The sequence below is a fragment of the Ambystoma mexicanum genome, chromosome 7q, assembly GCF_040938575.1.
Source record: "Ambystoma mexicanum isolate Mex_15411 chromosome 7q, UKY_AmexF1_1, whole genome shotgun sequence".
NCBI lineage: Eukaryota > Metazoa > Chordata > Amphibia > Caudata > Ambystomatidae > Ambystoma > Ambystoma mexicanum.
In genome coordinates this window covers 490,639,413-490,665,470 of record NC_090941.1, presented here as the reverse complement: position 1 = coordinate 490,665,470, position 26,058 = coordinate 490,639,413, and the positions used below count along the sequence as shown (strand labels likewise).

At 46.3% G+C, this 26,058-nt stretch overlaps 1 protein-coding gene across 5 annotated transcripts in view; it reads right to left on the bottom strand.

Annotated features, from left to right (window-relative positions):
• RCBTB1 (RCC1 and BTB domain containing protein 1) overlaps nucleotides 1-26,058 on the bottom strand; it is a 765,714-nt gene that overhangs the window by 455,307 nt on the left and 284,349 nt on the right. For all 5 annotated transcript variants that reach the window (XM_069640792.1, XM_069640789.1, XM_069640793.1 and 2 more), the window contains one exon: nucleotides 22,945-23,052. In XM_069640792.1, the coding sequence (XP_069496893.1) occupies nucleotides 22,945-23,052 (108 nt within the window). The remainder of the gene's footprint in view (nucleotides 1-22,944; nucleotides 23,053-26,058) is intronic.

Here is a 26,058-nt window from a genome sequence, read left to right as displayed (position 1 = left end):
ATTGTAATTTGTAACTCGTCTCACAAGGGTTTAGTAAATAATTTGGTAATGTACCTGATCCAACTGTTTACATGGTTTCTTTTACTATTGTGTCTAAATAAGGACTTTAAAAAAACCTATAAGCATGCCTTTAGCGGGCATGGAATTCAACATGTTCAAAGAAGATGAAGCCCTAGATTAGGAGTAAAGGCAACTATGCTTTTGATGTCCAGTGCATACTTGAAGCTCAACACCTATAAGACCGAATTCCTACTCCTCACCAACACCACTGAACACCTAGACATACAGACCTTGCCATCAACCATGAACTCTGAGGGCTTCAACCCCAAGCTCACCTCCTGTGCCAAATGCCAAATTCCTTGGGTTCCACATCGACAAACACTTCTCCTTCAAGACACACATAGCTAAGAACACTCTGATAGCTTGGTTCTCAGCTCTCCCTCCAGCGGAAAGTCAAGCCCTTCCTCCCTTCGGGCAGCTTTAAATCCACTGTTCAAGCACTGGTCCTATCCCACCTGGATGGGGGAAATGCATTCCTTGAAAGCCCTCCGGTTGTCCTCCCTTGTGCCCCTGAGAAGTGTCCTACATGCGGCTGCATGCCTCATCAAGGGTCTACACAGATTTGACCCCTTCATCCTGGCCCTCATCGACCTTCACTGGCTCCCACTGCATGCACACATTTTAAATGATTTTTATTTTTCATTTGGTTTATTATAAACCTTAAAAAAGAAGGACCGACAGGTTGTGCTTCCAAGAAGCTATGAAAGTTTTACAAGGAATCCCACAACCAGGGGTGTTGCTAGGTCTGGACAAGACCTGGGGCTACGCTAATGTCGGGACTGTCGGGACTCGGGGCTAGCTAGCCTTTTGGTTGTAGCTCCTGAGATTCTATCCGGGGCTACAACCAAAAGACCAGGGGCTATAGCCCCCTTAGCCACCCCCTAGCAACGCCTCTGCCCACAACAATCCTTTAGATGAATCATTTGCTTCCAGAAGATCCTTGTTGTCCTGTTTATGAATCAAGGTCTGTATATACATGTACGTACATGTTATCTTATCTTTGTGTTGATGCATCAGTTGTGTTGGAGCGAGGATTCAGTAGCAGTAATTTTAAGAATGTAATCGCTGCAAGAATAATGCTCGTATTTTCTTCTAATATAAAAAAGTCCCACCATTCCTGTGAGGTCAGCGAACTAGTTTGGTTGATGTAATGTACCAGGTGTAACTCAGTTTGTGAACTCGGGCACTGCACCATTAGATGATAAAGTGATTCGATCAATTCTTTTCCCTCGCAGAATTGGCACCATGGATTATTGTTTGTGCTTCTCCTCGGTTTGTGAAGTACTTCGCCCATTGGTAATATATTAAGTCTAAATCTTAAAATAGCTCACGGTAATGCTTTGAGGGGAACTTCGTGAGATACTTGGTAGAAAATTGATGGAACGTCTTTCATGAATAAATGGAATAGAGAAGAGATATTTAGCTCTTGCTTGTTGGGTGTGTATCCAGTCTTGTTCTTTGATTTTTTTTGTTAACTCTATTGGGATTCTGTGCCAGTGTAGCGACTTTGATTCCCATATGGTCTAGCAAACTTTTGCATTTCTTGTTCCAGTTTCTTAATCGAAGCTCCTTGGGTTAATTGTTTAAAGCGCTGATGGGTGCGGTATCATTATGCATTTTCTGTACAATGAGAGTGTTTTCCACAGCGTTATGGACTCCAGCGATTGTAAACCCAGTTCATATCTAATTGACGAGATGGGAAGCCCATTTGGTAATCTCAGGGCGCGTCTCCAAAAGAGGCCTTCTAGGGTCACCCATATTTGCCAGCGCAGGTTGAGGAGCATTTCTGCTCCATATGTTAAAATTGATTGAACTTTTTATTTGTAAAAAAGTACGAGAGGGGTCATTGTGAAATTTCCAAATGTCATTACAATCGCTTGTCCTTGACTCGCCAGTCATTTGGTTTTTGTCTTAGGACTTTGTACCATTCATTTTCCTCTGTGGTGCGATTTACTAGGATTCCCAAATACATGATTGACTCTACTTGTGTGAGTGTTTCACCACCCAGTTTCCACACACATTTTCTGCTATGCCTTCCCTTTTTTGTTCAAAGCGGTAAGTTCGAAGGAGCACATTTTTTAAATATTAATTTTAAGATCATTTGCGTTGGTATATGCTAAAGGAGTAAGCCCTGTGGAGCGAAGGGCTGTGATTCTGTTTCGCTGTTTAGCTGGCGAGCGGAGAGCGGTGCCCTTGATGACCGCGAACTCAGGACCACAAACCAGGAGGAAAACGCTTCAGCATCGGCGGATGTTGAATCCGTGGACAGCAATGAAAGCGGCGACCGGCTCCCAAATGGCAAAGGTAAGCGAGCGGGGTGACGGGCACCCTGACCCTGCGGAAGCAAATGTGTTGCCTAAATCTCCTATAGTATCACTTACATCTACGCACCCCAAGCCTGCTGCCACAAATTTAACAACGCCCGCAAATATGCTTTTGGTAGCAGTCGAAGCAAATGACATTCCTAAACCGGACGATGAAATCATTGCAAACACTACAAACAAAGCATCCGCCACTCACCTCCAACAACAGTCACATGATCTTCGCGAAGAGCAGCCTTGGGCTATTAACCCAATTCCCTCTTCCTCCTCTGTCCGTTCTCCTGAACGCCCGCCGGCGGCAGCCTCACCACTTGGTGAATCTATGAAGCAGAACGAGCCCGTTGGCTGCAAGGGAATCTCTACAGCAGCTGCACTAGTCATACAGCCTCCTACCCCACTGCTGCGAGACAATAAAACGTTCACAATCCCTTTGATAAATAGTCCTGAAGTCTTCTACTCGCCCTTTGACGTGACTGATGTTGAAATGATTGAAGCCGAACCCCCAATTGCAAACATTCCGGCTGAACATCGCACGCTTCACACAGACACTCTAATTGTTGCCTCCAGTCGACTCGTAACATCTGGCAAGAGCGAAAAATTACCCATTTGTACCAACATGTCCGCAATATCGGTCTCTCCAACTCACCGGTTGCTAAATGACGAACCTTTAAACTCAAACTTCATAACAAACACTAGCAACCTATGTGGCCCACCTGGCACCCACACTTCAATGGAATGTTCTACTCCGAATTTAACGCCTTTAGTGTCAAGGAAACGGCCTCAGAACATTTTTAGACTTGCACCCGAAGTGAACAGTGATAACGAACCCTTAATACCTGCTAATCATCAAGAATGTGATACTTCTGCATCAAGTTCTAAAGGACAAAATAATGGTCATTCCAAGGAAATTCAAATTGAGCTGCTTCTCAAGTCCAATAAGTCACATATTGCAGGGAAAAACGTTAACATCAGAAAAAATAGTACAAGTCTAAGTATTGAAGGACGTAAAGCGCGCCCGCTGGCACAACTAGATGCTGACTATGCCTCTGCAAAACAAAGGCTGCTGACTTACTACAACCAACGTCATCAAACTTGTTCTCGGCCAATGTCACAGCTCAATTCAATCGAATCAGTTGACTTGGTCACTCAGGGAAACCTTCCTCGGCAAGACCATTCGACAACAAATGTCGATGGAGCTGATCTGAGCAGCCACTTACCTGGTATTGCTGATGGAGAGCCTGCAATAAACAATAATGTGTCCTTAAATAAAAGTGTGGCAGAAGGTCCCCGATTACCAAATTTGGCATCCACAAGCACTCCTCGAGTCCGTTCCTCCTTTTCGAAGAAACACTTGTCTGATCACCCGAAAAAAGTCCAATCAAGCGCTCAAGTATCATCGCACGAGGAGACTTCCTCGAGTTCACACTCCTGTGCCGATGGCTCCTCATCGTCATCCCAGAAATCCAGTCTCTCGGCTGCAGCTGCCACGCAGCTGTACAACAATGTGCTTGCTGCGACATCGATGGCGATGATTCCCTTCACAAAACTTTACGAATTACTTCATGACGCCTTAAAAGATCAAACAGCACTAATTGCAGTTCTATCCGACAAAATGGCGAAAACAGAAAATTTCAACAACTTTCTGAAAAATCATATCTCGAGAGAAGCCGATCTTACGACTCGGTGGCAGGAACGCCTGACAGATCTAGCCGCACGTCACCACTGTCAAAACGACACCCTGTCGGAAGGACTCTTGGAAGCCCTCAAGTGGATGCGGCATAATGTCGACGCTGTCTTTTCAAACTCAGTACTGCAACACCCATCAACCGCTAAAATGCTAGAACTCCTAACAACAGAGTCTTCTACAGAAAGTGGGACAAACGATCTTCTAAACTCAGCAGCCGGGCAAAATCCTAGCTCGGGAAAGACTCTCTTGGCATCCTCGAGTGTGTCTCGAAATGGGCAACTTAATCATCCAATCCTGATTCCTACTCCGACAGGTCGTCAGTTGCATCTCGATGACCCCCAACAAAATTTGAAAACAAGCAAGGACAACACTGGAAAGGAAACTAATACTCCATATAAGACTTTAAAAGGAGCGGCTTCTGATGCGGAACAGCCTGCAGCAATTCTTCCAAAAGATAAGAATCCGGACTCTGTGTTCTCAATTTCGCAGTGTGCGTCAAACACATTTGGCATTTTCGCGGGAGCTGCGAAATCAATAACCCTTTCTCTTCCTGATCCTTCAGCCAAAACTTTAAAAACTGTGGAGAGCTTACGGGCCGTCAGCAAGCCAAATCTCAAATGTCCACATGCTGCAACCGACAAATCGAAAGTAAAAAAAAAAATCATTAGAAACTTACACCGACAAAGTTGGGTTTGTTCACACGAACAACCAAACCGGAAGAGGATGAGGCCAAAGCCTCTGCCATTTCTGCGAAAGGTGTAAGACCAACTTGTGCACCGGCCCACCCCTCAACTAAAAGACGAAGAATTGAGTCTGCAAGTGAGACAGTCGAGAGCCTCGAGAGTATCCCTGAAATAGATCTCTGCAATCTTTCTACCTATTCCGACCAGGAAGATCTACTTGAGAGACACAATGTGAGTGTAAATGATGTCATACACTCTCTTCCATCTGATGTTCAGGGTCTGTCTAAACCCACTACAAATCGAAGGTCCGTGCCAGCGGTTTCGTCTCCTTGTTCTGGTAACGAATCTCAGAGCACGTGATCATCTTGTGCATGTAACTGAACATTCATCAAGATGGAATCCTAAATGTACCAAAAATCAAAAAAGTAAGAAGGTGCATTATGTTTCTAGAGCTCACCAAAATCTCTCGTCCTCTTCAACTGCACAAATTGGGAAATTACGTCTTCAAAATATTCAAGACGATGATAATGATGTCAATCTTAATTGTGCAAACGTGATGAGACTACTCAAATGCATTCCAACACTACGCACAATCGAATCAGCTGACATTAAGATTGTCGAATATCCAACAGAACACACGGCTGACCAGGTCATTCTGCACATTCCTTCTGCCTCTGTTCGAAATACTATGATGCGTGCCTCTGACGAGTTATTGGCTTTTGGTTTTGATATTTCGATTGAACCTCTGGTACACACAAAGAGTTCCAATACTCGTCCTTTTTCGCTCTCATCTAAGGCTGACGCCTCCATAAGCTGTAAGGAGCTAAGGCAGTCACTTGCGGAAATCTCACTAAGACACAATCAAAATCTTCAGAACAGCCGCAAGTCAACATGGGACAATCAAAAACCTTGCTCCCGCAATAAGAGACAATAGCCATGACCAACTGGTCGTGAACCTTGGTGCGCGTTCCTATCATGGAACACGAGAGGGTTCACACATCTCTTCAACATCTTTGAAGCTGACCTCCAGCGTGTGGTGATAATCTGTTTACAAGAAACGTGGCTTGTTGAGGCTCCAACGAGAGATGGCTTTGAAGTTCATCTGAACCCCGCCGTAAAAAATCCACAAGGTCGCCCTTATTCTGGGCTACTAATAATGACCAAAGTTACTAACCAATGGAAAACCCTGGAAGTCTCAAATCCAAATTTCTTTATTCAGGGGATTCATATGCAATCTACTCAAGGCCTCATAGAAGAGCGGCATAACCTTCTGATCATTAATGGATACTGGAATCCGCACAAAATTAGCACTGCTATGTTTCTGAAGGCCATTACTAGCCTTATAGACAACGCTGTTATAAAACACAGAAACCTGTCGATAATCTGCTGTGGGGATTTGAACTGCACCTGGTTTGGCTTTGATACCACTCGACAAGTATACCTACCCCTTGCCGAACACGAGCTGTCCTGCCGAAGTAAGGCATGGACAAAGGCACTACAAAATCGAAATTGCCATTTGGTGAATGGAAATGTCAAAGGAGACGATCCCCCATCTGCAACCTGGCATCGTGATACTTCTCATAGTATCCTGGACTACTTTTGGGTGTCTCAAACTATGGTGGACAAGCTAACTAACTTGAATGTTGACAAAATGCGTAATAGTGATCACGATCTCTTACGCCTCTCGTGCACTCTGGAGTGGGCACTCCCTGAAGGACATTATGAAATTCCTATCTCAGTCAATGCAGGGGGCAATCGTTTACGAATAAACGGTCCAAAACTTCATTCACTGAGTGATCAGCTTTACAATCTTTATGCAGATCAAAATGTCAACTATGCGCCATTGGTCAGCAATATGATATCCACCACCGTCGCAGTTAGACCAATGGGAATGGTTCACAAACACGTGTCAAGCACAATCATTTCTGCGCAAAAGAAAAAGATGAGAGCCGACATACGACTGCTGAAAAGGCTCTTAAGACCTTCCTCGATGGCCGAGAAACTCAGAAAAGAAATTAAACAAAGGCGTCAGGTGTATCGCAACTGGTTGAAATCGCACAAAATGATCATTGATCAAAACAAGGCCGAAGCAATGATGAAAACATTAGTAACCAAAAACACCTGTCAGATATGGGACATCTTAAACGCTGGAAACTCTCGATGCTCGGCGCACATATCCAACGAAATAAACAGTGCAACTTGGGCAGAGCACTTTTCTGAAGTGTACCAGTTGCCCAAAAAAGAATGCCACCCAGACACAAAGTTTTCCGGCGCCGTTTGGGAGGTGACGATGTCTGCTCTCGAAATAGAGAAAATTATCAAGACTCTGAAGAATTCTCCTGCAGCAGGTCCTGACATGATTACTAACATCATGCTGAAAAAATATGCCCGGCAATGGGCCATCTTGATTGAAGCTTTGTTAAAAACGATACAAACTACAAAGCTAATGCCTGACTCATGACTGGAGGCAATCGTGGTTCCAATATTCAAGCGGGGCAATCGAGCGACTCCAACCAATTATCGCCCGATTGCCCTACTCGATACTATTGGAAAAATCTTGGGTTCGTGTCTACGTCAAAAACTCGAAGCATGGGCTTCAAACGCAGGGATTTTAGACATTAGACAAACAGGATTCACCAAGGGAGTAGGTGTCGAAGTCAATTTACTCATCCTAACTATCTTAAAGCTGGAAACTTTGAAGACAGGGAAAAAATTATTCCTTGCCTTTATTGATCTACGTCAAGCTTTTGATATGATCAATCGCGATCTGCTGTGGACAAAACTACAAATCTGGAATTGTCCGAGATCCATATTGGAGCCGATACAAGCCTTACATTCTGGTACATCAATTCAAGTACGGCTAAACAACCAAGGTGACTTGTCATCAAAAATTCCTACACACAGGGGTGTGAAGCAAGGCTGCCCTTTGGCAGCTGAGCTCTTTAAGCTCTTTATTGCAGATGTTTCAGCTTGCTTGAACCAGGTCCAGTGTTTTTCTCCAAAAATCAACAACACTCCGATAAAATGCATAGCATATGCGGATGACCTCGTCTTAATTGATCGTACCCAGATCGGTCTTCAACGGCTGCTGAGTAATCATCATAACATCTCGGAAAGACAAAGCCTTCAAATGGACCATCGAGAACAACATCCTGTCAACAGTGAAGTCCATTCGCTATCTTGGCGTCATGTTTAATAACTCCATCAACGAACATCACTGGAGGCAAGACTTGATTGCACGGATGAACCAGTTTGCAATTCAAGGGGCCAAGATAAACAGTGAATATGGAAAATTTAGTTTGTCACCAGTTTTGATATTTTATGTCCAAAAGGTAATTCCAGCAATCGCTTTTGGTGCTGAGGCCGGATGGAATTTGGACGCACAGATTTGGCATAAACTCGAGGCAATATTCTGGAGGCGCGTCTTAAGACTCCCAAACTACGTATCCATCACTGCGATCCGTTATGAGTTATCTTTGAATTCCCTACACTCTGTTGTAATCTGGAAATCTCTGACCGCCTGGAGGAAAATGTGCGTAGCTGCACCGTGCCCAGCTTACCAAATTTTGGCTGCGAAACATGAAGTTGCCAATAATCATCCGTTTTGCGCCTGGAAATCTGCCTTGGCAATCCACCTAAACAGTGCCGACATATCAATTGATGATTTAATTAATTTGCCACAGTTGGCAAAGAACAAATTTGAAAATTGGTCTTGGATTTGCAACTCAGAACTTCGAAGTAAACTGAAATCCACGTTGAAATCAGAAACTAGTGTGCATAAATTGAACAAACCTTGTCGATATCTAGTAAAATGTCCAAGTTCACAATATCGTGAAAAATTCTTGAAGTTTCGGCTGAACGCCATTCAGACTAGAGAAATGCTGTGGCAAAGGCAAAAACAAGGACACTGTAGACAACATATGCCGATTCTGCCGCAATGCCACAGAAACGTCTCATCATCTAGTAACAGCATGCGCAGGGGTGAATATCCAGCGACAATGCCATCTTGGGAAATACGCTCCACTTGACGACGACACGGCCAACTGGTGGGGCCGTGTAATTTCTGGACATGATATCCAACTAACATGTGCTGTCGTCAATTTTCTGGACTCTATTTTCTTGAGCCCTGAGGCGTAATCAATTAATTAATTAACGAATCAACAAATTTCCATGTATGACCATGTAATCTTCGGGTATGAACACAAGTTAGTTATGAGGTGGAAACCCTGATGTATGCGACTGCTAGTACATCTAGTTGTCTGGTTGTAAGACGTTTCTTAGATGTACAGGTTCGTTTTCTATGTAACAAAAGTTATGGTTGACCAACTTTCTTTTTAGTTGTGATACTACAACTGAAGTTTCAATAATAAAAAAATAATAAAAAAAAAATAATAAAAAAAAAAAAGTGTTCAATCTATGCTGCAACCCGATCTGTGTTTGGTCGATTATGACCAGGTCATCTGCATAGATGATCCATGGGATGTGTTGATCTTGGATTTTTGGAGGAAATGTTTGCATCAAGGTTTGGGATTTGTGTAGGTCCGATATGTATAAGTTGAATAGTGACAACACCAAGGAGCATCCTTGTTTTAGGCCTCGATACGTATGGCTTTGTTGGATAACAATCTCCTTGCCTAGTCAGTCTTCCTTCAATCGAGGTGTCGGAGTTTAGCGCCATTATGGCTTCTAGTAGGAAGGTTGGACAAAGCCAGCTATGTAGCTTCCACCATAGTTTGTCTCTATTAACGCTATCGAACGCCTCTTCGAAGTCGATGAATGTTACATTATAGATTGAGCTGGTTTGTATTGCCCTAAATTTTATTAAGTTTAATAGGAACAGATTCAGGGAGGCGTTCACGAAGCCTGTTTGTCGCGGGTCTCTACGCCCAGTTTTCAATGCCCACTTTAGGTGTTGGAGCAAAATGGAGCCAAATATTTTGCACATAACATCTAAAACGGCGATCGAACTGTAGTTAAGTGAGTTTTCTCTGTTGCCTTTTTTTGACTATTGGGATTATTATTGCTCGTTTCCATGAGCTCAGAATGCACTTACTTTTTAAGATTTGTTTGAATAGAATGTAAATGAATTCTGCCCCGAGATCCTGTGCTTCCTTTAGTATGCTGTTGGTCGGGCCATCGGAATAATACCATTACTGCGCCCCCAGAACTGCGACTAACAAAAATGGCGATTCTTTTTTACCCCCTTTACACCACATATATATATGGGGGGGATATGGTATATAATACAAGTAGGGTGGGTTGCGGGAGGTCTAATATGTGGTGTAAAAGGGGTCAAAATAAAAAAAAAGTCAGCATTTGAGGTCACAGTAATGACATAGATTCAGGCCATCTGGTCCTGGGGCTCGTGAAGCGCTAAGATCGGAGATGCACATTTTCATGTCTTCGATGTCACAGTCTATTTTCCATTCTGAAGTCGACTGTGGGAGTTCCTCTTTTTTTGTTCCTGGTTTTTGTTAGAATAATGAGGTAAAGTGTGTTACCCATCTCTGTTCTGTAACTTATTTGACTTGTGCGGCTATTTGTTCATAGCCTTCATTATTGATTAACTCCAACAGGTTTTTTGTGTTTTGATTGTTACACACTTTTAACATTTGCTCTGTCATTTTGATATCTGAGGTCTTTGGTTGAAATTAGCCAATTCTTGTATTTTTGTTTCCTCTTTTTCACGAGGTAATATTGTTGATCGTGGCTTAGGTTGTTCAGGCTTGTTATTTTTCTCATATCTGCCCGCAGACATTTTTTTCTTTAACTACTTCCATTTTGTACTGTGTGCTGGAATGGCTGTCCTCCTATCAGCATTGTTTCTGTCTTGTTTGAATTGATGTAGTAACAAAGTGTATTCTGGACTCCCATTCTCATCTCTTAATGCATGGGCCAGCTTATTACACATTGTAGGGATATCAGAAGAGCGTATTCTCAATCTGTTCCAACCCCGAGCGATTTGCAGTGCAATATTAACAAGCAGTCTGGATTTTGTAATTTCTATGTTGCAAGTCAATGCAAGTAAATTGTAATCACTTGTTGGGATTTGGGTTATCTTAAAATGTTCCACCAATTGATGGCAGTTGGTGGACACAAACATATAGTGCAAAATTGCTGTTGCGTTACCTCTAGACCAGGTCTAGTTGGGTGGTATGTTGCCACTAGTTTGTGCATCGAGCATATGTATATTGTATGCTGGCATTTCGTGTAGCCATCCAGAGGTCCCTGCTGAACAGTTGGATTTTGGCATTAGTTTCCCCTTATTCACTTATGAGTCTCATGTTTAAATCACCACATAATATGATGTGAGAATCTTTATGGCCTATTAGTACTTCATCCAGTCGCTCGGTCATGTTTGTGGTGAATGATTTATGTGTGCACTTGTCTGGGTTATAATATAGGTTGCATATGATGTATGTTTTCTCCTGTTTGCCATGTGGCTGTAGTTCAATGATCACAATTTGGGCAAATAAGGTTGGATTTTTGACCTCTATGACAGACAGACCTACACCCATCTTTACTAAAGTGAGTAGACCAGAGAAGGGTCTGCCAGCTAATCCTTTTTGCGCATTGTTAAGATAGCAGTCTAATCCCTCACAGATGGGAGATGCTCTAAGCCACGTTACTTGTAGGCATAGGATGTCATATGTTTCTAATCCCAGGTTTGCGGTGTTAAATAGATGGATGAATCCTCAGGAATTCCAGGAACCGATTCTTAAGGTCCAATGTTGGTGGTTCTTCCGGCTCTAGTGATGCTTTGGATTTGAAAGTGCTCTTGCCATCCACGTCCAGTCCTGTGCATTTGTTGCTGTTTGATTTAACTCGACATGTCTCTCGGGCTTGTCATCAATAGATGTGGTGTTTGTCACTCGTATTGTCAATGATGTCATGGTGATGCATTTTTTGCTGAGAATGTTTTTTCCCACTCTTCGGTCGACCATTTTGAATTTTTTACAAACTTTATTTATTTGACAAGCCAATAAACCAGATTCACGTTGCACAATACACATTCTTGTTTTTGCATTTTGTCCTTTCAATTTTCATTGCAATTGTAAATAGGCTCCTGTTTTCAACTTTTATAACTGCTCCCCACTCCCCCTTTCTCATTTTGATTGTCAATATTAGATTGAGTTGGTACATCTTTTGTGAACACATTCCGTTGCATTTTAGGTTCAGTCCGCACCCCACAGACTTGAGCCAGGTCAGAGAATAGAGACCTTGCAAAGCATGTTAGGCTTGAAGGAACAAGTTACTTACCTGTAACTGTTGTTCTCCAGCATGGGTCTGGCATGGATTCACATGCTCATGAATATTCCCCGTCGTCAGGCTGGGAATCCTCGGTAAAGAAAAAAAATCGGTATCAGTTTTGTTTCTGATCTGTCTTTCTTAGTAGTAACCAATCACTGATCTCTGGCTCATACTGCCCCCAGCCAATGACTGCCTTCTCCCTAAGCCCCGCCCCTGGCAGCCATACTCAGTTTTGGTAGCACGCCAGTGGCAGTATGACCAAGTGAAGAGCCGCAGAGGAGTAGGTGGGAGGGTTCGCATGTGAATCCATGCCAGACCCATGCTGGAGAACAACAGTTACAGGTAAGTAACCTGTTCCTTCTCCAGAACGGGGTCTGGCATGGATTCACATGCTCATGAATAAAAGAATACATAACAGTATACACATGCACAACCACGGAAGGTGGCAACAGGCTCAACATTAAGCAATACAACAACTCAACATTAAGCATCTCTTACCTCCTCACCAGGCTCACCTTAAGCAAACAGGTTGCGCAGCACTGCTTGGCTGACCCTGGACTCCTCCCTGGAGTCCCGATCGACGCAGTAGAATCTTGTGAAAGTGTGGGTCGACCTCCACGTAGCAGCCCTGCAGATGTCCAGCAGGGGCACACCAGACAGGAACGCCGTGGTAGCAGCAATCGCTCTGGTCGAATGGGCTCTCGGACGGCCGGGCAGCGGTCGGTTTGCCAACCGGTGACAATGCATGATGCAGCCGGAGAGCCATCTCGAAATGGAAGTCTGCGAGAGAGCCTTCCCTTGATTCACAGACCCAAAGTTCACAAACAGTTGCGACGTCTTCCGAAAACTCTTCGTGCGGTCCACGTAGAACTCTAGCTACATTTAGCGAGTGCAAAGTCCTCTCGGCCGGCGTCGAAGGCGACGGAAAGAAAACTGGTAACACCAAGGGCTCGTTGAGGTGGAAGTCCGACGGCACCTTGGGGATGGAGGGGTGCGTCCTCAGCACCACCCTCGTGTCATGAAAAGTCAAGTATGGAGGCTTGCAAGATAGGGCCTGAATCTCTCCCACTCGTCGTGCAGTGGTGATGGCCACGAGGAACGCGGTCTTCCATGACAGGAACTTCAAAGGCGCGGAATGCATAGGCTCGAATGGGGCCCCCCATGAGCCTGGTCAGCACCACATTAAGCTCCCACGCCGGGGCAGGAGCCTTCACCGGCGGGAATGATCGGAATAGTCCCTTCATAAATTCCTTTACCAGGCGATGAGACCACAAGGACGCCCGTCCCATCGTCCTGGTATATCGGGAGATGGCAGGCAGATGTATTTTTATGGAGGCGTGAGCCAGTCCAGCCTTGGCCAGCGACAGCAGGTACGGCAGCACTTGAGGGGCCGTAATTCGCAGAGGGTTAATCTTCTGTGCACGGCACCAGACAGAGAACCTCTTCCATTTATGACCGTAACACTTGAGAGTTGAGGACGCCCTGGCCTTTGCAAGAACCTTTCTGCAATCAGCCAGGATATCGTACCCTCCAAACTCTAGTGCTGCAGGAGCCAGGCCTGCAAGTTCAGCAACTGTGGGTCGTGGTGGAGAATGGCGCCTTCTTCTCTGGAGAGAAGATCCGTGTCCGCCGGCAGCCTGACTGGCGGGGACGTTGACAAGTCCAGAAGGTCCGGGAACCAGATCTGCCTCGGCCACGCCGGTGCGACGAGGATCATCCTGCACCTGGACTTCTTGAGCTGGTTGATGAGGCGGAGCAGCAACGGCATTGGAGGGAACGCGTATAGAAACAGGCCGTCCCAAGGGAACGAGAAAGCATCGCCCATGCTCCTCGGCTGTGGGAGCCTGCTGGCGAACCTCTGGCACTTGGAGTTTGTCGCCGTCGCCAACAGGTCAATCTGGGGTTTGCCCCATCGTTGGAAGAGTCGATCCACTTGATCCTGGCGCAGTTCCCACTCGTGGCACGAGCGCAGCAACCTGCTGAGTGAGTCGGCGATGGTGTTTTTTATTCCTGCCAGGTGGAAGGGAACCAGAAACATCCCCTGGGCGACGGCCCAGTGCCACAGATCCTGGGCCTCCTTGGATAGGGCTGGGGATCTGGTGCCCCCCTGCTTCCGTATGTAGAACATCGTGGTGGTGTTGTCGGTGAAGATCCTCACCACTTTGTCCTAGAGGGACGGGAGGAACGACTTTAGCGCCCAGAACACTGCTCGGAGCTCCAAGATGTTGAAGTGAAGAGACCTCTCCTCTGGGAGCCAAAGGCCTCTTGTGTGGAGATCTCCGGTGTGGGCCCCCGCAACCCTCCAGAGAGGCGTCCGTAGTCGCCGTCTCCTGAAACGCCGGGATTTGAAAGTCCGTGCCTGTAGTGAGGTGAGCCCGGGTGCCCCACCATAAGATCGCCCGACGGATCTCCTCGTCGAGAGGGATCCTGTCCTCGAAGCAGCCCCTCGCCTGAAACCAGCGGGCGTCGAGGAACTCCTGTAGCGGACGCATCCGAAGTCTGCAAAGGGGCACAAGGTAGATGCATGAGGACATCATCCCGAGAAGGGACTTGATAGACCTCCCACTGGCCACGTCCGTGGCTAACAGGCGCCGCACCTTGCCCAGGATGGTCTTGGTCCTCTCCTCTGAAGGGGAGGCCAATTGCTCCACTGTATCAAGCTTCGCTCCCAAAAACAGTGCTACTTGCGATGGAACCAGCTGGGATTTGGGGTAGTTGATGGCGAACCCCAGCTCCGTGAGCAACCGGACGGTCCTCGCCGTATGATCGACGGCGAGTTCCCTTGACCTTGCCCGGATTAGCCAGTCGTCCAGGTAGGGGTAGACATGGATCCCCTGCAGGCGCAGCCGCGCTGCCACTGGTGCCAGGCACTTGGTGAAAACCCTGGGTGCCGACTTTAATCCGAACGGTAGGGCTCTGAATTGGTAGTGGCGTCCCTGAACCACGAACCTGAGGAACTTCCTGTGCCTTTTTAGGATGGGGATGTGGAAGTAAGCATCCTCCAGGTCCAACGACGATAGGAAGTCGCCTTCCTCCAACTGTCCCAGCACGTGCTGGAGGGTAACCATCCTGAATTTCTGCGCCTTGATGTATTTGTTTAACCGACGCAGGTCCAGGATGGGGCGCCAACCGCCTGTCTTCTTTCTGACGAGGAAGTACCTTGAGTACACTCCGGAGCCTCCTGGGGACGAGCTCGATGACACCTACTCCTCTTTCGAATGCCTTGTATGCAGGCTCTAACTCTCGCCTAGCCACTCTCTTACTGTTGCTACTCTATACCAGCCCACTGGTTGAATCACCTCTTTCCTCTTCGATTGGGCTGACCTCTCCTCCTCCCTCCAGGCCACTACCACTGAACTCCTCTTCCTTGGTGACCTTAACATCCACCTTGATTCTCCCTGTCCCTCATCATTGCTTTTTCTCGACCTCTCCGACTTCCTCGCTCTCTCCATCCTCCTCTCTGGCCCAACATACTCTGTAGGTCACACACTTGATGTCTTGATCTCTACTGACCTCCCCCTTTCTACCCCTCTGACTACTCCTCTCTCCTGGAGTGACCACTGCCTCCTCTCCTCTCCTCTCATCTCTCACTCCCTCCCCCCCATCCCCCAAGCCCACACCAACACTGCCACCCACCTTCTCGGACATCCGACCTATGAAGCATGCGTCAGTTGAGACTTTCGCTGCCACCTTCCCCCCCACCCTCCCCCTTCTCCTCCTCTGGCTGACACACACCCTGACACAGCCCTATCCCTTCTCTACTCTTCTATTTCTGATACTCTTGATGCTCTTGCCCTTGTCAGGAGGATCCGCTTTAAGTCCAGAGCAAGTGCAATTCCTGGTTTGACTCCGACCTAGCTACACTTAAATGTAAGTGTAGGGCGGCTGAGAGGAATTGGAGGGCTTCTTGTTCATCCTCTGACAAACTGGCCTGTCGCCTGCTCCAAAGGCAATACCGACTCACTGTCCTCACCAAGAAGAGAGTCCACATTCAAACCCGTGTCTCGGCGGCATCTAACAACTTGGCTGAACTCTTTAAAATCTGCAAGTAGCTGGCCAACCCTGCTGCAGTCTCTATCCCGCCTGTTGCCTCACAGGCTCTCTGCGATGCCCTTGCCTCTCACTTTATCTCAAAAACCCAGGACATCGTGTCCACCCTTACTTTGCCTTCCCTTCCCCGCCCCTCTCTGTCTATGCCTGCTGACCCTTCTTCAGCCACCCCCCTTCCCCTTCTCGTCCTTTCCCAATTATTCCCCCAGTGAGGTTGCTAGACAATTCTGATCTATGAAAATCTTGTCAGAACAGGTTCATCCCTGTTCCTCTAAAACCATCAAGGACCACATTGACACCCTTGCTCCAGCCCTTGCTGACTTTTGCAACCACTCTTGCCTCTGGATCCTTCCCCTCCCCTTTAAAGCACTCCCTTGTGCATCCTCTTCTGAAGAAACCAACAGCTGATCCTACCTGTCCGGATAACTATCGCCCAATTTCCATTACTCCCTTTCTGGGCAAACTCCTGGAAAAACTGGCCATCTCTCAGCTTAACCTTCATTCTGACTCTGTTGGCCGTCTCTATTACGACCAATCTGGCTTCAGAACTGCCAGAAGCAAGGAAACCACTGTCCTGAACATCCGTGAGGATCTGCACTCCAACCTTGACGCTAACATTTCCTCTGTCCTCATCCTACTTGATTTCTCATCTGCCTTCGACACGGTCAACCATACCATCCTGCACAACCGTCTCCGTGATAACCTCAGTATCACTGATCAGGCTTTGGCCTGGCTGACCTCTTTCCTCTCCGACCGACCCTCCGAGGTCAAACTTGGGTCCTTCCTATCATCCATCTCCCTCTCTATGTGTGGTGTTCCCCAGGGATCAAACCTCTCACCCTGGCTTTTCAACCTATACTTGGCAACTCTCACCCACTGCATTGCCATTTTCTGTTCTAATTTCCAGTTCTACGCTGACGATACTCAACTTATCTTCAGGCTACCCTCGGCCACCTCTTCTCCTTCTCTCATCTCTGATTGCCTTACTGCCATTCAAAATTGGTGTTCCGCTAACAACCTCTGTCTGAACGCCAGCAAGACTGAAATCCTCCTCATCGGGACACCATCTCCATCCTTTTCCCTCACTCTCTGGCCAGTCTCCCTTGGACCTCCTTCTACCCCCACCTGCGAGGGTAAGAACCTCGGGGCCATCTTTGATTCTACACTTAACTTCTCTGCCCACATCTCTGAGGTCTCTAAAAGTCAAACTTCCTACTGCACCTCCTCAGAGGTGCTCTACCTTTCCTCTCTTTCACCCAGAAGCTCACTGTCTCCCAAGCTCTGGTTTTCTCTAGGTTGGATTATTGTAACAGCCTTTTTCTAAATCTACCTGCCTCTTTTCTCCGCCCTCTGCAACTAATCCAGAACAGGACTTCAAGACTTGTCCTTGGCCTCAAGCCCTGGGATCGTATCTCTCCAGCTCTGAAATCTCTCCATTGGCTCCCAGTAGATGCAAGGATTACATTTAAAACCCTCTGCATTGTCCACAAGGCTTTCTGGGGCCTTGGTCCAAAATATCTTCAGCTATCCCTCTGTAAATACCTCCCCTCTCAAGCTCTTCGCTCCTCCTCCTCTAACTCCCTCCGGGTCAGTCGTTTTTCAAAGAATCAAGCTGGGGGTAGATATCTGTCCTTGGCTGGGACCACCCTCTGGAACAGCCTCCCTGCCACTCTAAAACTTGAGGAAAACCATCTCAGGTTCCAGAAGCACCTCAAGACCTTCCTCTTTGCTTCTGCCTTCGCCCCCTCTCCCCTGCCGATCTGCTCTCTCTTGGCACCTTGCATCGGGACACCTTCTGTCCTCTGGTCCCAGGTTCCTGCTCACCCTGCCACCCTACCGCACTGCCTCCGGGCCACCCCTTGAACTGGGTTTTGTATATGTACTCATACAGCCACTCCCCTTTTTTTTCTCTCTTGCACTTATCAGACCCACCTGATCTGCTGCCTCAAACCTAGCACTTGCCACTTGGCTGCACTACCACGTTATGCTGACAGTATGTATTTATTTATGTTATTATTTATCCCGTTTCTCCTTTGCTCTGCACTTTCCACTTTCTCCCTCCCTTCCATGCACTTTTCCCCTCCCCCTCTCCCATGCACTTGCACGTTCTCAATGTCACTGGGCCTTGTAAGATCATTGTTTTGTTCTCCCCTGTTCCCCACCCTTGCCTTGTCGCGCTCTGAAACACTTGTGTAGAGCGCAATATAAATAAAATATATCATAACTCTACTTAGCACATCTGGCGTCAGGTTTTTGTTGAGTTGATACGAAGAGTATACCTTGCGAGTCCGGTCCAATATGATTTCTCTCTCATCTGCTGGGCCCAAGACGTGTCGGAATAAGTCCACCACATGTTGCTGCAGGTCCCGCTCTGTGATAGATTTTGGGATCCTCCGGATACGTATGTTGTTACACCTCAATCAGGTTTTCGGTATCTTCTTGCTTACATTGGACTCAAACCATCTCTGTTCCGTCTCTTGGACCCTGCCTGCCAGCTCATGATCGTGCCCTTGTTCTGCCACTGTGTTCTCCACCACGTCAACCCATTTTTCAATCACCATGACTTTTTTTTTTATTAAGATCAGTGATCGACTTGGCCAGATCGGAAGCACTTTCTTTAATATTTTTTTTAGTTCAAGTAACATTGCCATCAAATCTAATTTCCTAATGGTTGAGTCTCCTACTTCCTGGAGGCTGCCGTGAGAGGATGAATGTATTTGGGCGGCCGTTTGCTGCAGATTGCGTTTTTGTGTTTCTGTGACCTGCATCAGGGCTTTTATGTCCCCCGAGGCAGGCCCTTTCTGTTTTGCCACCTGCTTGGCCAATTTTCCTTGGGGTCTACGGTATCCCCCGGTCCCCAATATGTCGTTCGATTATGTGCTACTGGCGGTGCCAGTCTCAGCCGCCTTGCAGATTTTAACATTTCAGTGCCCTGGGTCTAGTTCTGGTTCCTCTGCTAATTTTGGCCACTCTGGGTAGTCACGCTCAGGCTCTTCGGTCCCAGAGAGGGTTGTCTGGGGCTTGCCCAAAGTCCTATGGGCCTTGAATGGTGAGGTTGCGCCTTTCTTTCTTCGCTGCTTCTATGCTTGGGTCTTCCTCCATTTAGTGTATTTTGCAGGACCCCCTCCTGACGACGGGTGGGCCCCCTTTCCGTGGACAGGTTCCCCCCTTGTGCTTCAATGTTTTCAGCAAACAGCTCTCAGAGCCTCTTCTTTGGGCCTTTCATATTGGAGGTGGTGTCCCTCGTGGAGTGTCTTTGGAGGTGTGCTGGGCTGGGTACTCTCAGTCAGTGTGCTGCCAGGTCTATCCAGTCACCAAGATTGCTATTGTATTTTCTTGTTATCCCATCTCCTAAGCTTCTTTCCTTCCATTGGCCTCCATGGGATTGGAGTGGCCTGTGCCATTGTCACGTTTCTTTACTATCCTGCCACCATTCCTTAGCTTCCCAAGTCCTCTTGCCTCCTTACTCGATCCCTACAATCATTTTGGGTTTTCTGCTTTAAGGACCTTTCCCGTGGCCAACAGCGACAAACCACGCTCCCTCACCCAGTCCCGCTTCTTTGATGTTGCTGTGTGCTTTGTGTAGTCAGCCCATTGATGTCTGAGCCGCCGCTCACTTTGTTTGCTTCTCCTTCCCAGACGGGGTTACGCCAGCGCAGGCTGCCTCCCTCACCTGCAGCCCGAGTGGGTTCTTCGTTTCTGTTTTACGCTGCCGTGCACTCCCACCTCCGCGCCTCTCGTGGCTACAAGGGATTCTAGCTGCCAGATTTCTCATTTCCCCCGCAGCACCCGCACTCCTCACTCCCACCAGCGTTGTTCTTACCTGGGAGGGGGCCTCGCCGCCTGGGTCCCTCGATCTGGGCTCACGCTGCTCCGCCTCCATGTTCTTCGCCGCACTGCCGACTCACGTCTAGGGTTCTCTCCTAACCACAGGTCCCGGACCGCCTGCAAGCTTCTCCTCTCCAGCAGCCACATGCAGGATCAGCGTGGGTTCGCCGTCATCGCCGACCGCCATCTTGCCCTGCACCGCGTAGGTCTCAGCCCTCCTCAGCTTCGCCAGCAAGTCACTTTGCCGCTGCTCCTTCTCCCAGCAGGTGCTCTGGGCATTCGTATGTCCACCCCACTTTGTGTTCTGTAGATTTTACTTTTTAAGGTGGATTCTGGCCGCGGGCCCGGGATGGGGATATGAGCTCGCCGAGGCTGCATCTGTCGGCTTCCTCGGCTGGCCACGCCCCCCTCGGTCGACCATTTTTGATGAACCTGCACTTGTTGCAAGTTTAAGTTTTGTTTCTATTGCTGGGTTGTTATAAGCCGTGATTTCAAACCCTAATGGCAGAAGGTTGTTTTCTGCCTCTAAGAGAGCATCTTTTAGTAAAGCCGACTCCAGGTGCAGGATCACCAAGTCCATTCTGTGTTCATTCTTAAATTCAACCAATTTGTTGGCATCTGATTTTATGTATTTAAGTTTTGTCCAGTTATGAATCAATATTACGATGTTGCTTCGGTTCATTATTAGGTTGTCTTTTGCGCATAATATTCTCAATACTTAAAAAATTGCTATTCCTGTTGTCAACTTTATGTCTATGAAAATGTTTGGGTTGCGACCTTCGATCCGCTCTGGGGTAATCTGAAGGTTCTCGCTTCTTTTTCATTAATTTAGATTCTGCAGCTATGCATTTCTGTTCAAGTGTTAGAAACTTGATATGAGGACTTTCCTTGTTTGCTGCCTTTTTGTGTTTGTTCTCAGGATTTTCCGCTGAAGGCGTGTAGATAAAAGGGTCTGTTACTCTGGGGATTGTGTCGCTATGTATGTCGTTTAAGAGTTCTGTCTCAACGAAATCTGTTTCCTCATCGTGGTAAGAGACTTCTTCTACGAGTGTTCTAATTTCTTCATCGTCTATGGTTTCATTGGTAGGTGATTCGTCGTCTTATCCTTATCGCGATTTATAGATGTTTTGGGTTTCAGAAAGTTCCATGACATCCCTGGTGACGGAGATCATGATTTGATGATTGAGTCTTGTGCTAGGTATGAGGTGTGTCCTATGAGTTGCACTATTCTCTTTAGCGCTGTCTTGTGGCAGAGTTCTTATGTTCTGCATGAAGGTTCTTGCACCATTAGATTTGGTTTTAGGGGCTTTCTGTTGGTTTTCTGATTTTTTCACTTGCTGAGGAGGCTTCTTCGTTTCTGTTTTACGCTGCCGTGCACCCCTCATATTCTGAGCTGAATCATTCAGTATTATCTCGCGAAAAGCTGTAGGTGGTGCTTGAGGACTCCCTCGTACTACAGAGTTTGCTTGCGGCTCCGTTGAGTGTTCTCGTGGAAGAACTGACTGCGCAAGCCCAGGGCAGCTATTCATGTTATGTGCGTCAGGCAATGAGTCAGAGGTAAATGTGTGGGGCTGTTCATCGAGTTCACTATTTGAATAATGTTTGTGTCCCAAATTAGGAACAGATGTCTGGGGGCTCAGTCGGTTCTCAACATGAGTGTTTAGAGCTCCACCAATGCGCAGCACGATTGCTTTAAACAATTGCTTTGCATGTACCTTAGGGGGTGGTGCTAGACGCACATCCTCCACTCCGGCAGGCATATGGTTGTGTTCATTCATACACATCCTCGTCTAGGCGGTGTGTTTTTTGGCGAGTCAAGCGTCGTCCTGATGATACTGAGGATGTTGAACACATTGCAGAGCTTCCAGAGCGCCGGTCCCGCCAGAACCATCGAGGACCACAGAAGATCACTCATCTCCCCACTTCGCACTGCGCCTGGAGTGTTGGTTTTATGCGAAAAGTGATTTACAGCACACAAGCTCTTGCTTAGTCAAAAAGCCACAGAAAAGATACTGGTACACCACACCACAGAAGACCAGTCGTCTCCCCACTCAGCACTGCTTTTGAGTTTTGTTTTTATGGGAAAACAGTGATTTGCAGCACACAAGCTACTCCTTAGTCCAACAGAATGGTACACCACACCACAGAAGACCACTCGTCTCCCCACTGCACGCACAAATCACTTTCAAGTCTTACTGCATCATCTATAAGGCAGTCGCCCTCAAGTCACCCAGCTATCTCGCAGAGATACTCAGCATTTCCAGCGGGCACCGCACCACCAGAAGCCAGGACACGAGCAGACTTGAAATCCGTTGCTGCAAAAAGGAAAGGACCGGAGTCTTTTCTGCCTATCCCCCAAGAGTATGGAACCTCCTCCCAGTCAGCATCAGACTCGATCGTACAAGTCAGAAAATACCTCAAAACCTACCTCTTCAAGGAATCTCTCCTCTGCAACACCTAGACCATCACATCGCCCCTCGATAGAAGCCGCCCCGCCCGTCTCCTCCCCACCACCGCTGTACCCCTCCTCTGTATCCTACTCCACCCCACCACTGTATATCTGTTCTGTTACCTCTGTAAAGTGCTCTGTTATGTATCTGTATTGTTGTGTACCTCTGTAAAGTGCTACGTTGCTTCTCAAAGCTAGGTCTGTGCTCAATGAATACCATAATAATAATGATTATTATAATAATATTTTTGAGCAGTTAGCGCAAGATGCCTTTTCAAGATGATTTTGCACTTTAGAAATATATGTTACCATTACCATTTTCCACTACAGTGAGATTTTCTGCCAAATGTTGAATTAGGTGGCATGTATGCATTTTAGCTGCATTTATCAGGTTCACCAAATTAAGCAATTTAAGAGCTCCAGAACCAAGAGTTATTTCTCTGTGTAATAGAAAACATGTCAACCAACCAATGTAGAATGTGCTATGCTTTGTGTGCCTTGTCATACAAAAAGATTTCTCATAACAGTACATAACAGAAAAGCAAGAAAGCAAAGCCAATGCACATCTAAGAATATATATATATATATAACCAGAGGACTAGTTAAATGACTTACCTGAAGCACACAAACGCCGTGCAATGTTGCTACCCTGCAAGGAGTTAGTTGGTTTCCATTATTTCCAAGCCCCAACTGCCCGTTGCCATTGTAACCCCAGCCATAAACCTTATGAGATAAGAAGAATTGTTTTATTTTTTTTAAACCTTAAACAATTTTCTAAACTCTACATCCATTCTTTATACTTTAACGTTCTCTTTGAAAAAAACACAACACGTCACTTCCTTACAGTACAAAAAGGCGCAGTGGTCGTACCTACCACCTTATTTTTCTCTGTGTTGGTCTGTGTTCAAAGCCATAGGCCCACTTGCTGGTAGTGCAGCACAGGTTTCTCACGTTAGTTCTTACTACTTATCTGTTTACTACCTACCAACACTTCATTACACTTTAAAAATCTTGGTAGTACATTTTTTAAGTGCAAAAATCAACGCTGGTTTGTCTCACAGACGCACCATATACCACCATTCATCTGTCGTCAGGGGGTCCACTTCCTTTATCAAATTGCCCATATACAGAGATCTCTGATTCTTTAAAACCACGCAGTATACTACTAAGTGCTTCAGTAACTCAACCGGATTTTTTTGCCCACAGAATCTACGAGACATTTCAAAATCATCTATTACAAAACCATTGAGAGAACACAATAACAATGATTAGCAATGTTAAAGGCAATGGCCATTAAAATAGTGCAAATATGCAATACCCATAACTGTTTCTATGCTTATTTTGACTTCACAGAGTCATTGTCAGTGGCTGTTATGGACCTCATTAACTTAGATTTGTTTGACATTTTTTTCTGGCCATGAACTCCAAAAATACAATTCAGGCCACAGTTCTCAGTTTCAACCTATGCTTTGAAGATCAGGTGTCAAATAACTGCATGTTTTTCCTGGGACAAATACACCTCAACATGCTAAAGAAATTGTTCTCAGAAGATGGATACAGCTGTACCCCTATGGTCTGATAGCACAGCGAGTAGAGCGCTTGCTTTGACATCTGTGCAGAGCCTGCTGACGGAGGTTCGAATCCCGGCAGTGCAAAACTCAGCCTTTCATCCTTCCGAGGTCGATAAATGAGCACCACACACCGTCGGCAATAATAAGCAGCGCTCAGATGCCAGAGGGTTCGTAGCGCTATATAAATGCTAAATAATTATTATTATTATTATTATTATGGACAATGGTACAAAGCAGTAGACTTTGAGAGGATTCTGGCCACTGGCAGTGATTTGGTTGCAGAGTTTGTTTATGGGGGTGGCAGGGGTTGGGAGGGGATTCAGGTTCTGTCAACTGAGTGGGTGAATAGTCCAATGATGGTATGGGCAGTGATGTGTAAGGGGGGATGGGCTTACTGATGGGTGGGGGAATGGTTTTTATTTCTGCATTTTATTTAGTTTTTTGCATTAACACAAACTCTCACGGGTTTGTATTCTTTTTTTGGCTTGGTTAATGGAAGGATGAGTTTGGGATCAGATGTTAGCAACAAGCGTGAGGTTGGAAGGGGGAGGTGTAACCGTTAGAAAATTGATGATTTTTCAGAACAGAGTTATATTTGTTTCAATCCATGTGGTGAGAGAACATATTCAATACTTGGGGGATGTGAGCTAAGATTTTACTGCTACTAGGCTTGTGCAACAAAATGTTTCAAACTCCTGTTAGAATGGGGGTCAAATGAGGAGTGCTGGTTCAGAGCAATGCATCTTTTTTGTACATTTATTTTAGGCAAGCGTGATGGCAGGGGCGGACAGCCAGGCAGTTGAGAGGGTTGCATGTAAGATTGTTTATTGTTATCACATTTCTTTACTTGACTGACTTTCTGTCAGTGTAATTTCCTCACAATTAGGGGTGCATGTGAGAATTTAAAGTGGATCTTCAGAGCTCGGCTTGCTGCCTTTTAGATCTTCTGGAGCAGAGGGTAAATTTCTTGGCCAATCTACGGTAGAGAATATCTCCATTGTCTAATTGTAGCACTACATTTGCTCAAGCTACTGGGCCATATTGTTGTGTAGGGAATGCAATCTTTCTTTCTAGGCATCTTAAAAAGAAGAGTTTATGTTGTTTTAGTAGGGTTTGTAGATTGCAGCTGTTGCTTGTTGCTGAAGAGTAAACAAAGAGAATAATTAACTGCAGTGTCACTGTGATAATAGTTGTGTCTTTCAGACTTTTCTAAAGAGCATAGATTCTTCTGCATCTCTTCGATACTGGGGTTGTGCATTCCATAGGCCCAGCATGATGGTAAAACAAAATGCCTCCTCAATGAAACTTGTTCACTTTAGCGATCATAAGGAGGTGAAGAGAAGAACCAAGGGCATGGGTTGGGTGGTAGCATGGCATATTTTGTAGTTTAGATTAAAGCTTCTACCTAAACCCCCCTTTTTCTATTTTGTTGCATACCTCTGAGCTGTACAACCATTAATACCCATCACTCCTCCATATTGTCCAATATCAAGACCAACAAAACATTTTATGAGTATGCTCTTTTATGAATTCAGTTCCTCATACTGGCTTGAAGCTTGATTACCAGGGACCCTATTGGTTTTTATGTGCATGTTGTGAGAAACCAAAGGGTGTATCATCTACGGGATCTCTCCCTTCCTCCCTCTCTCCCTCCCTCCCTCCCTCTCTCCCTCCCTCCCTCTCTCTATTCCTCCCTCCCAGGGCACGCCCATTGCCTTTGTTCTCAGGCACTGGGGGTGGACCAGTGCAGGAGGATCTTAGCGGAGTGAGGGTGAGGCAACCAATGGTGAGACGTGGTATTACCCCCTTTTTTGTACACCTAACCCATCCTATTTTTTAGGATTCTTCAGTGACCCAACTCCCTCCCCCTTTCTACAAAAACACTGGGCAGAAGAAGAGGGCGACTAAGAGTAACAAGACTAACTCTTATACATCGCACTGGACATGTCCCGCTAATCAGGTCAGGCAAAGTCAGGCACTTGACTTTAAGTGCATACATTGGATACCAATTAGCTCTCCTCACACAGAAAAAAGGCAGAACAGAGACACACACTGAGCAAGGTGGAGCACAGTAAGAGCAGAGGTTTCAGGCGAAGGCAAACCTACTGGAGCAGAGCGACGGACCAAGGGACGAGAGCAGTGGGTCAAGAACCCCAGG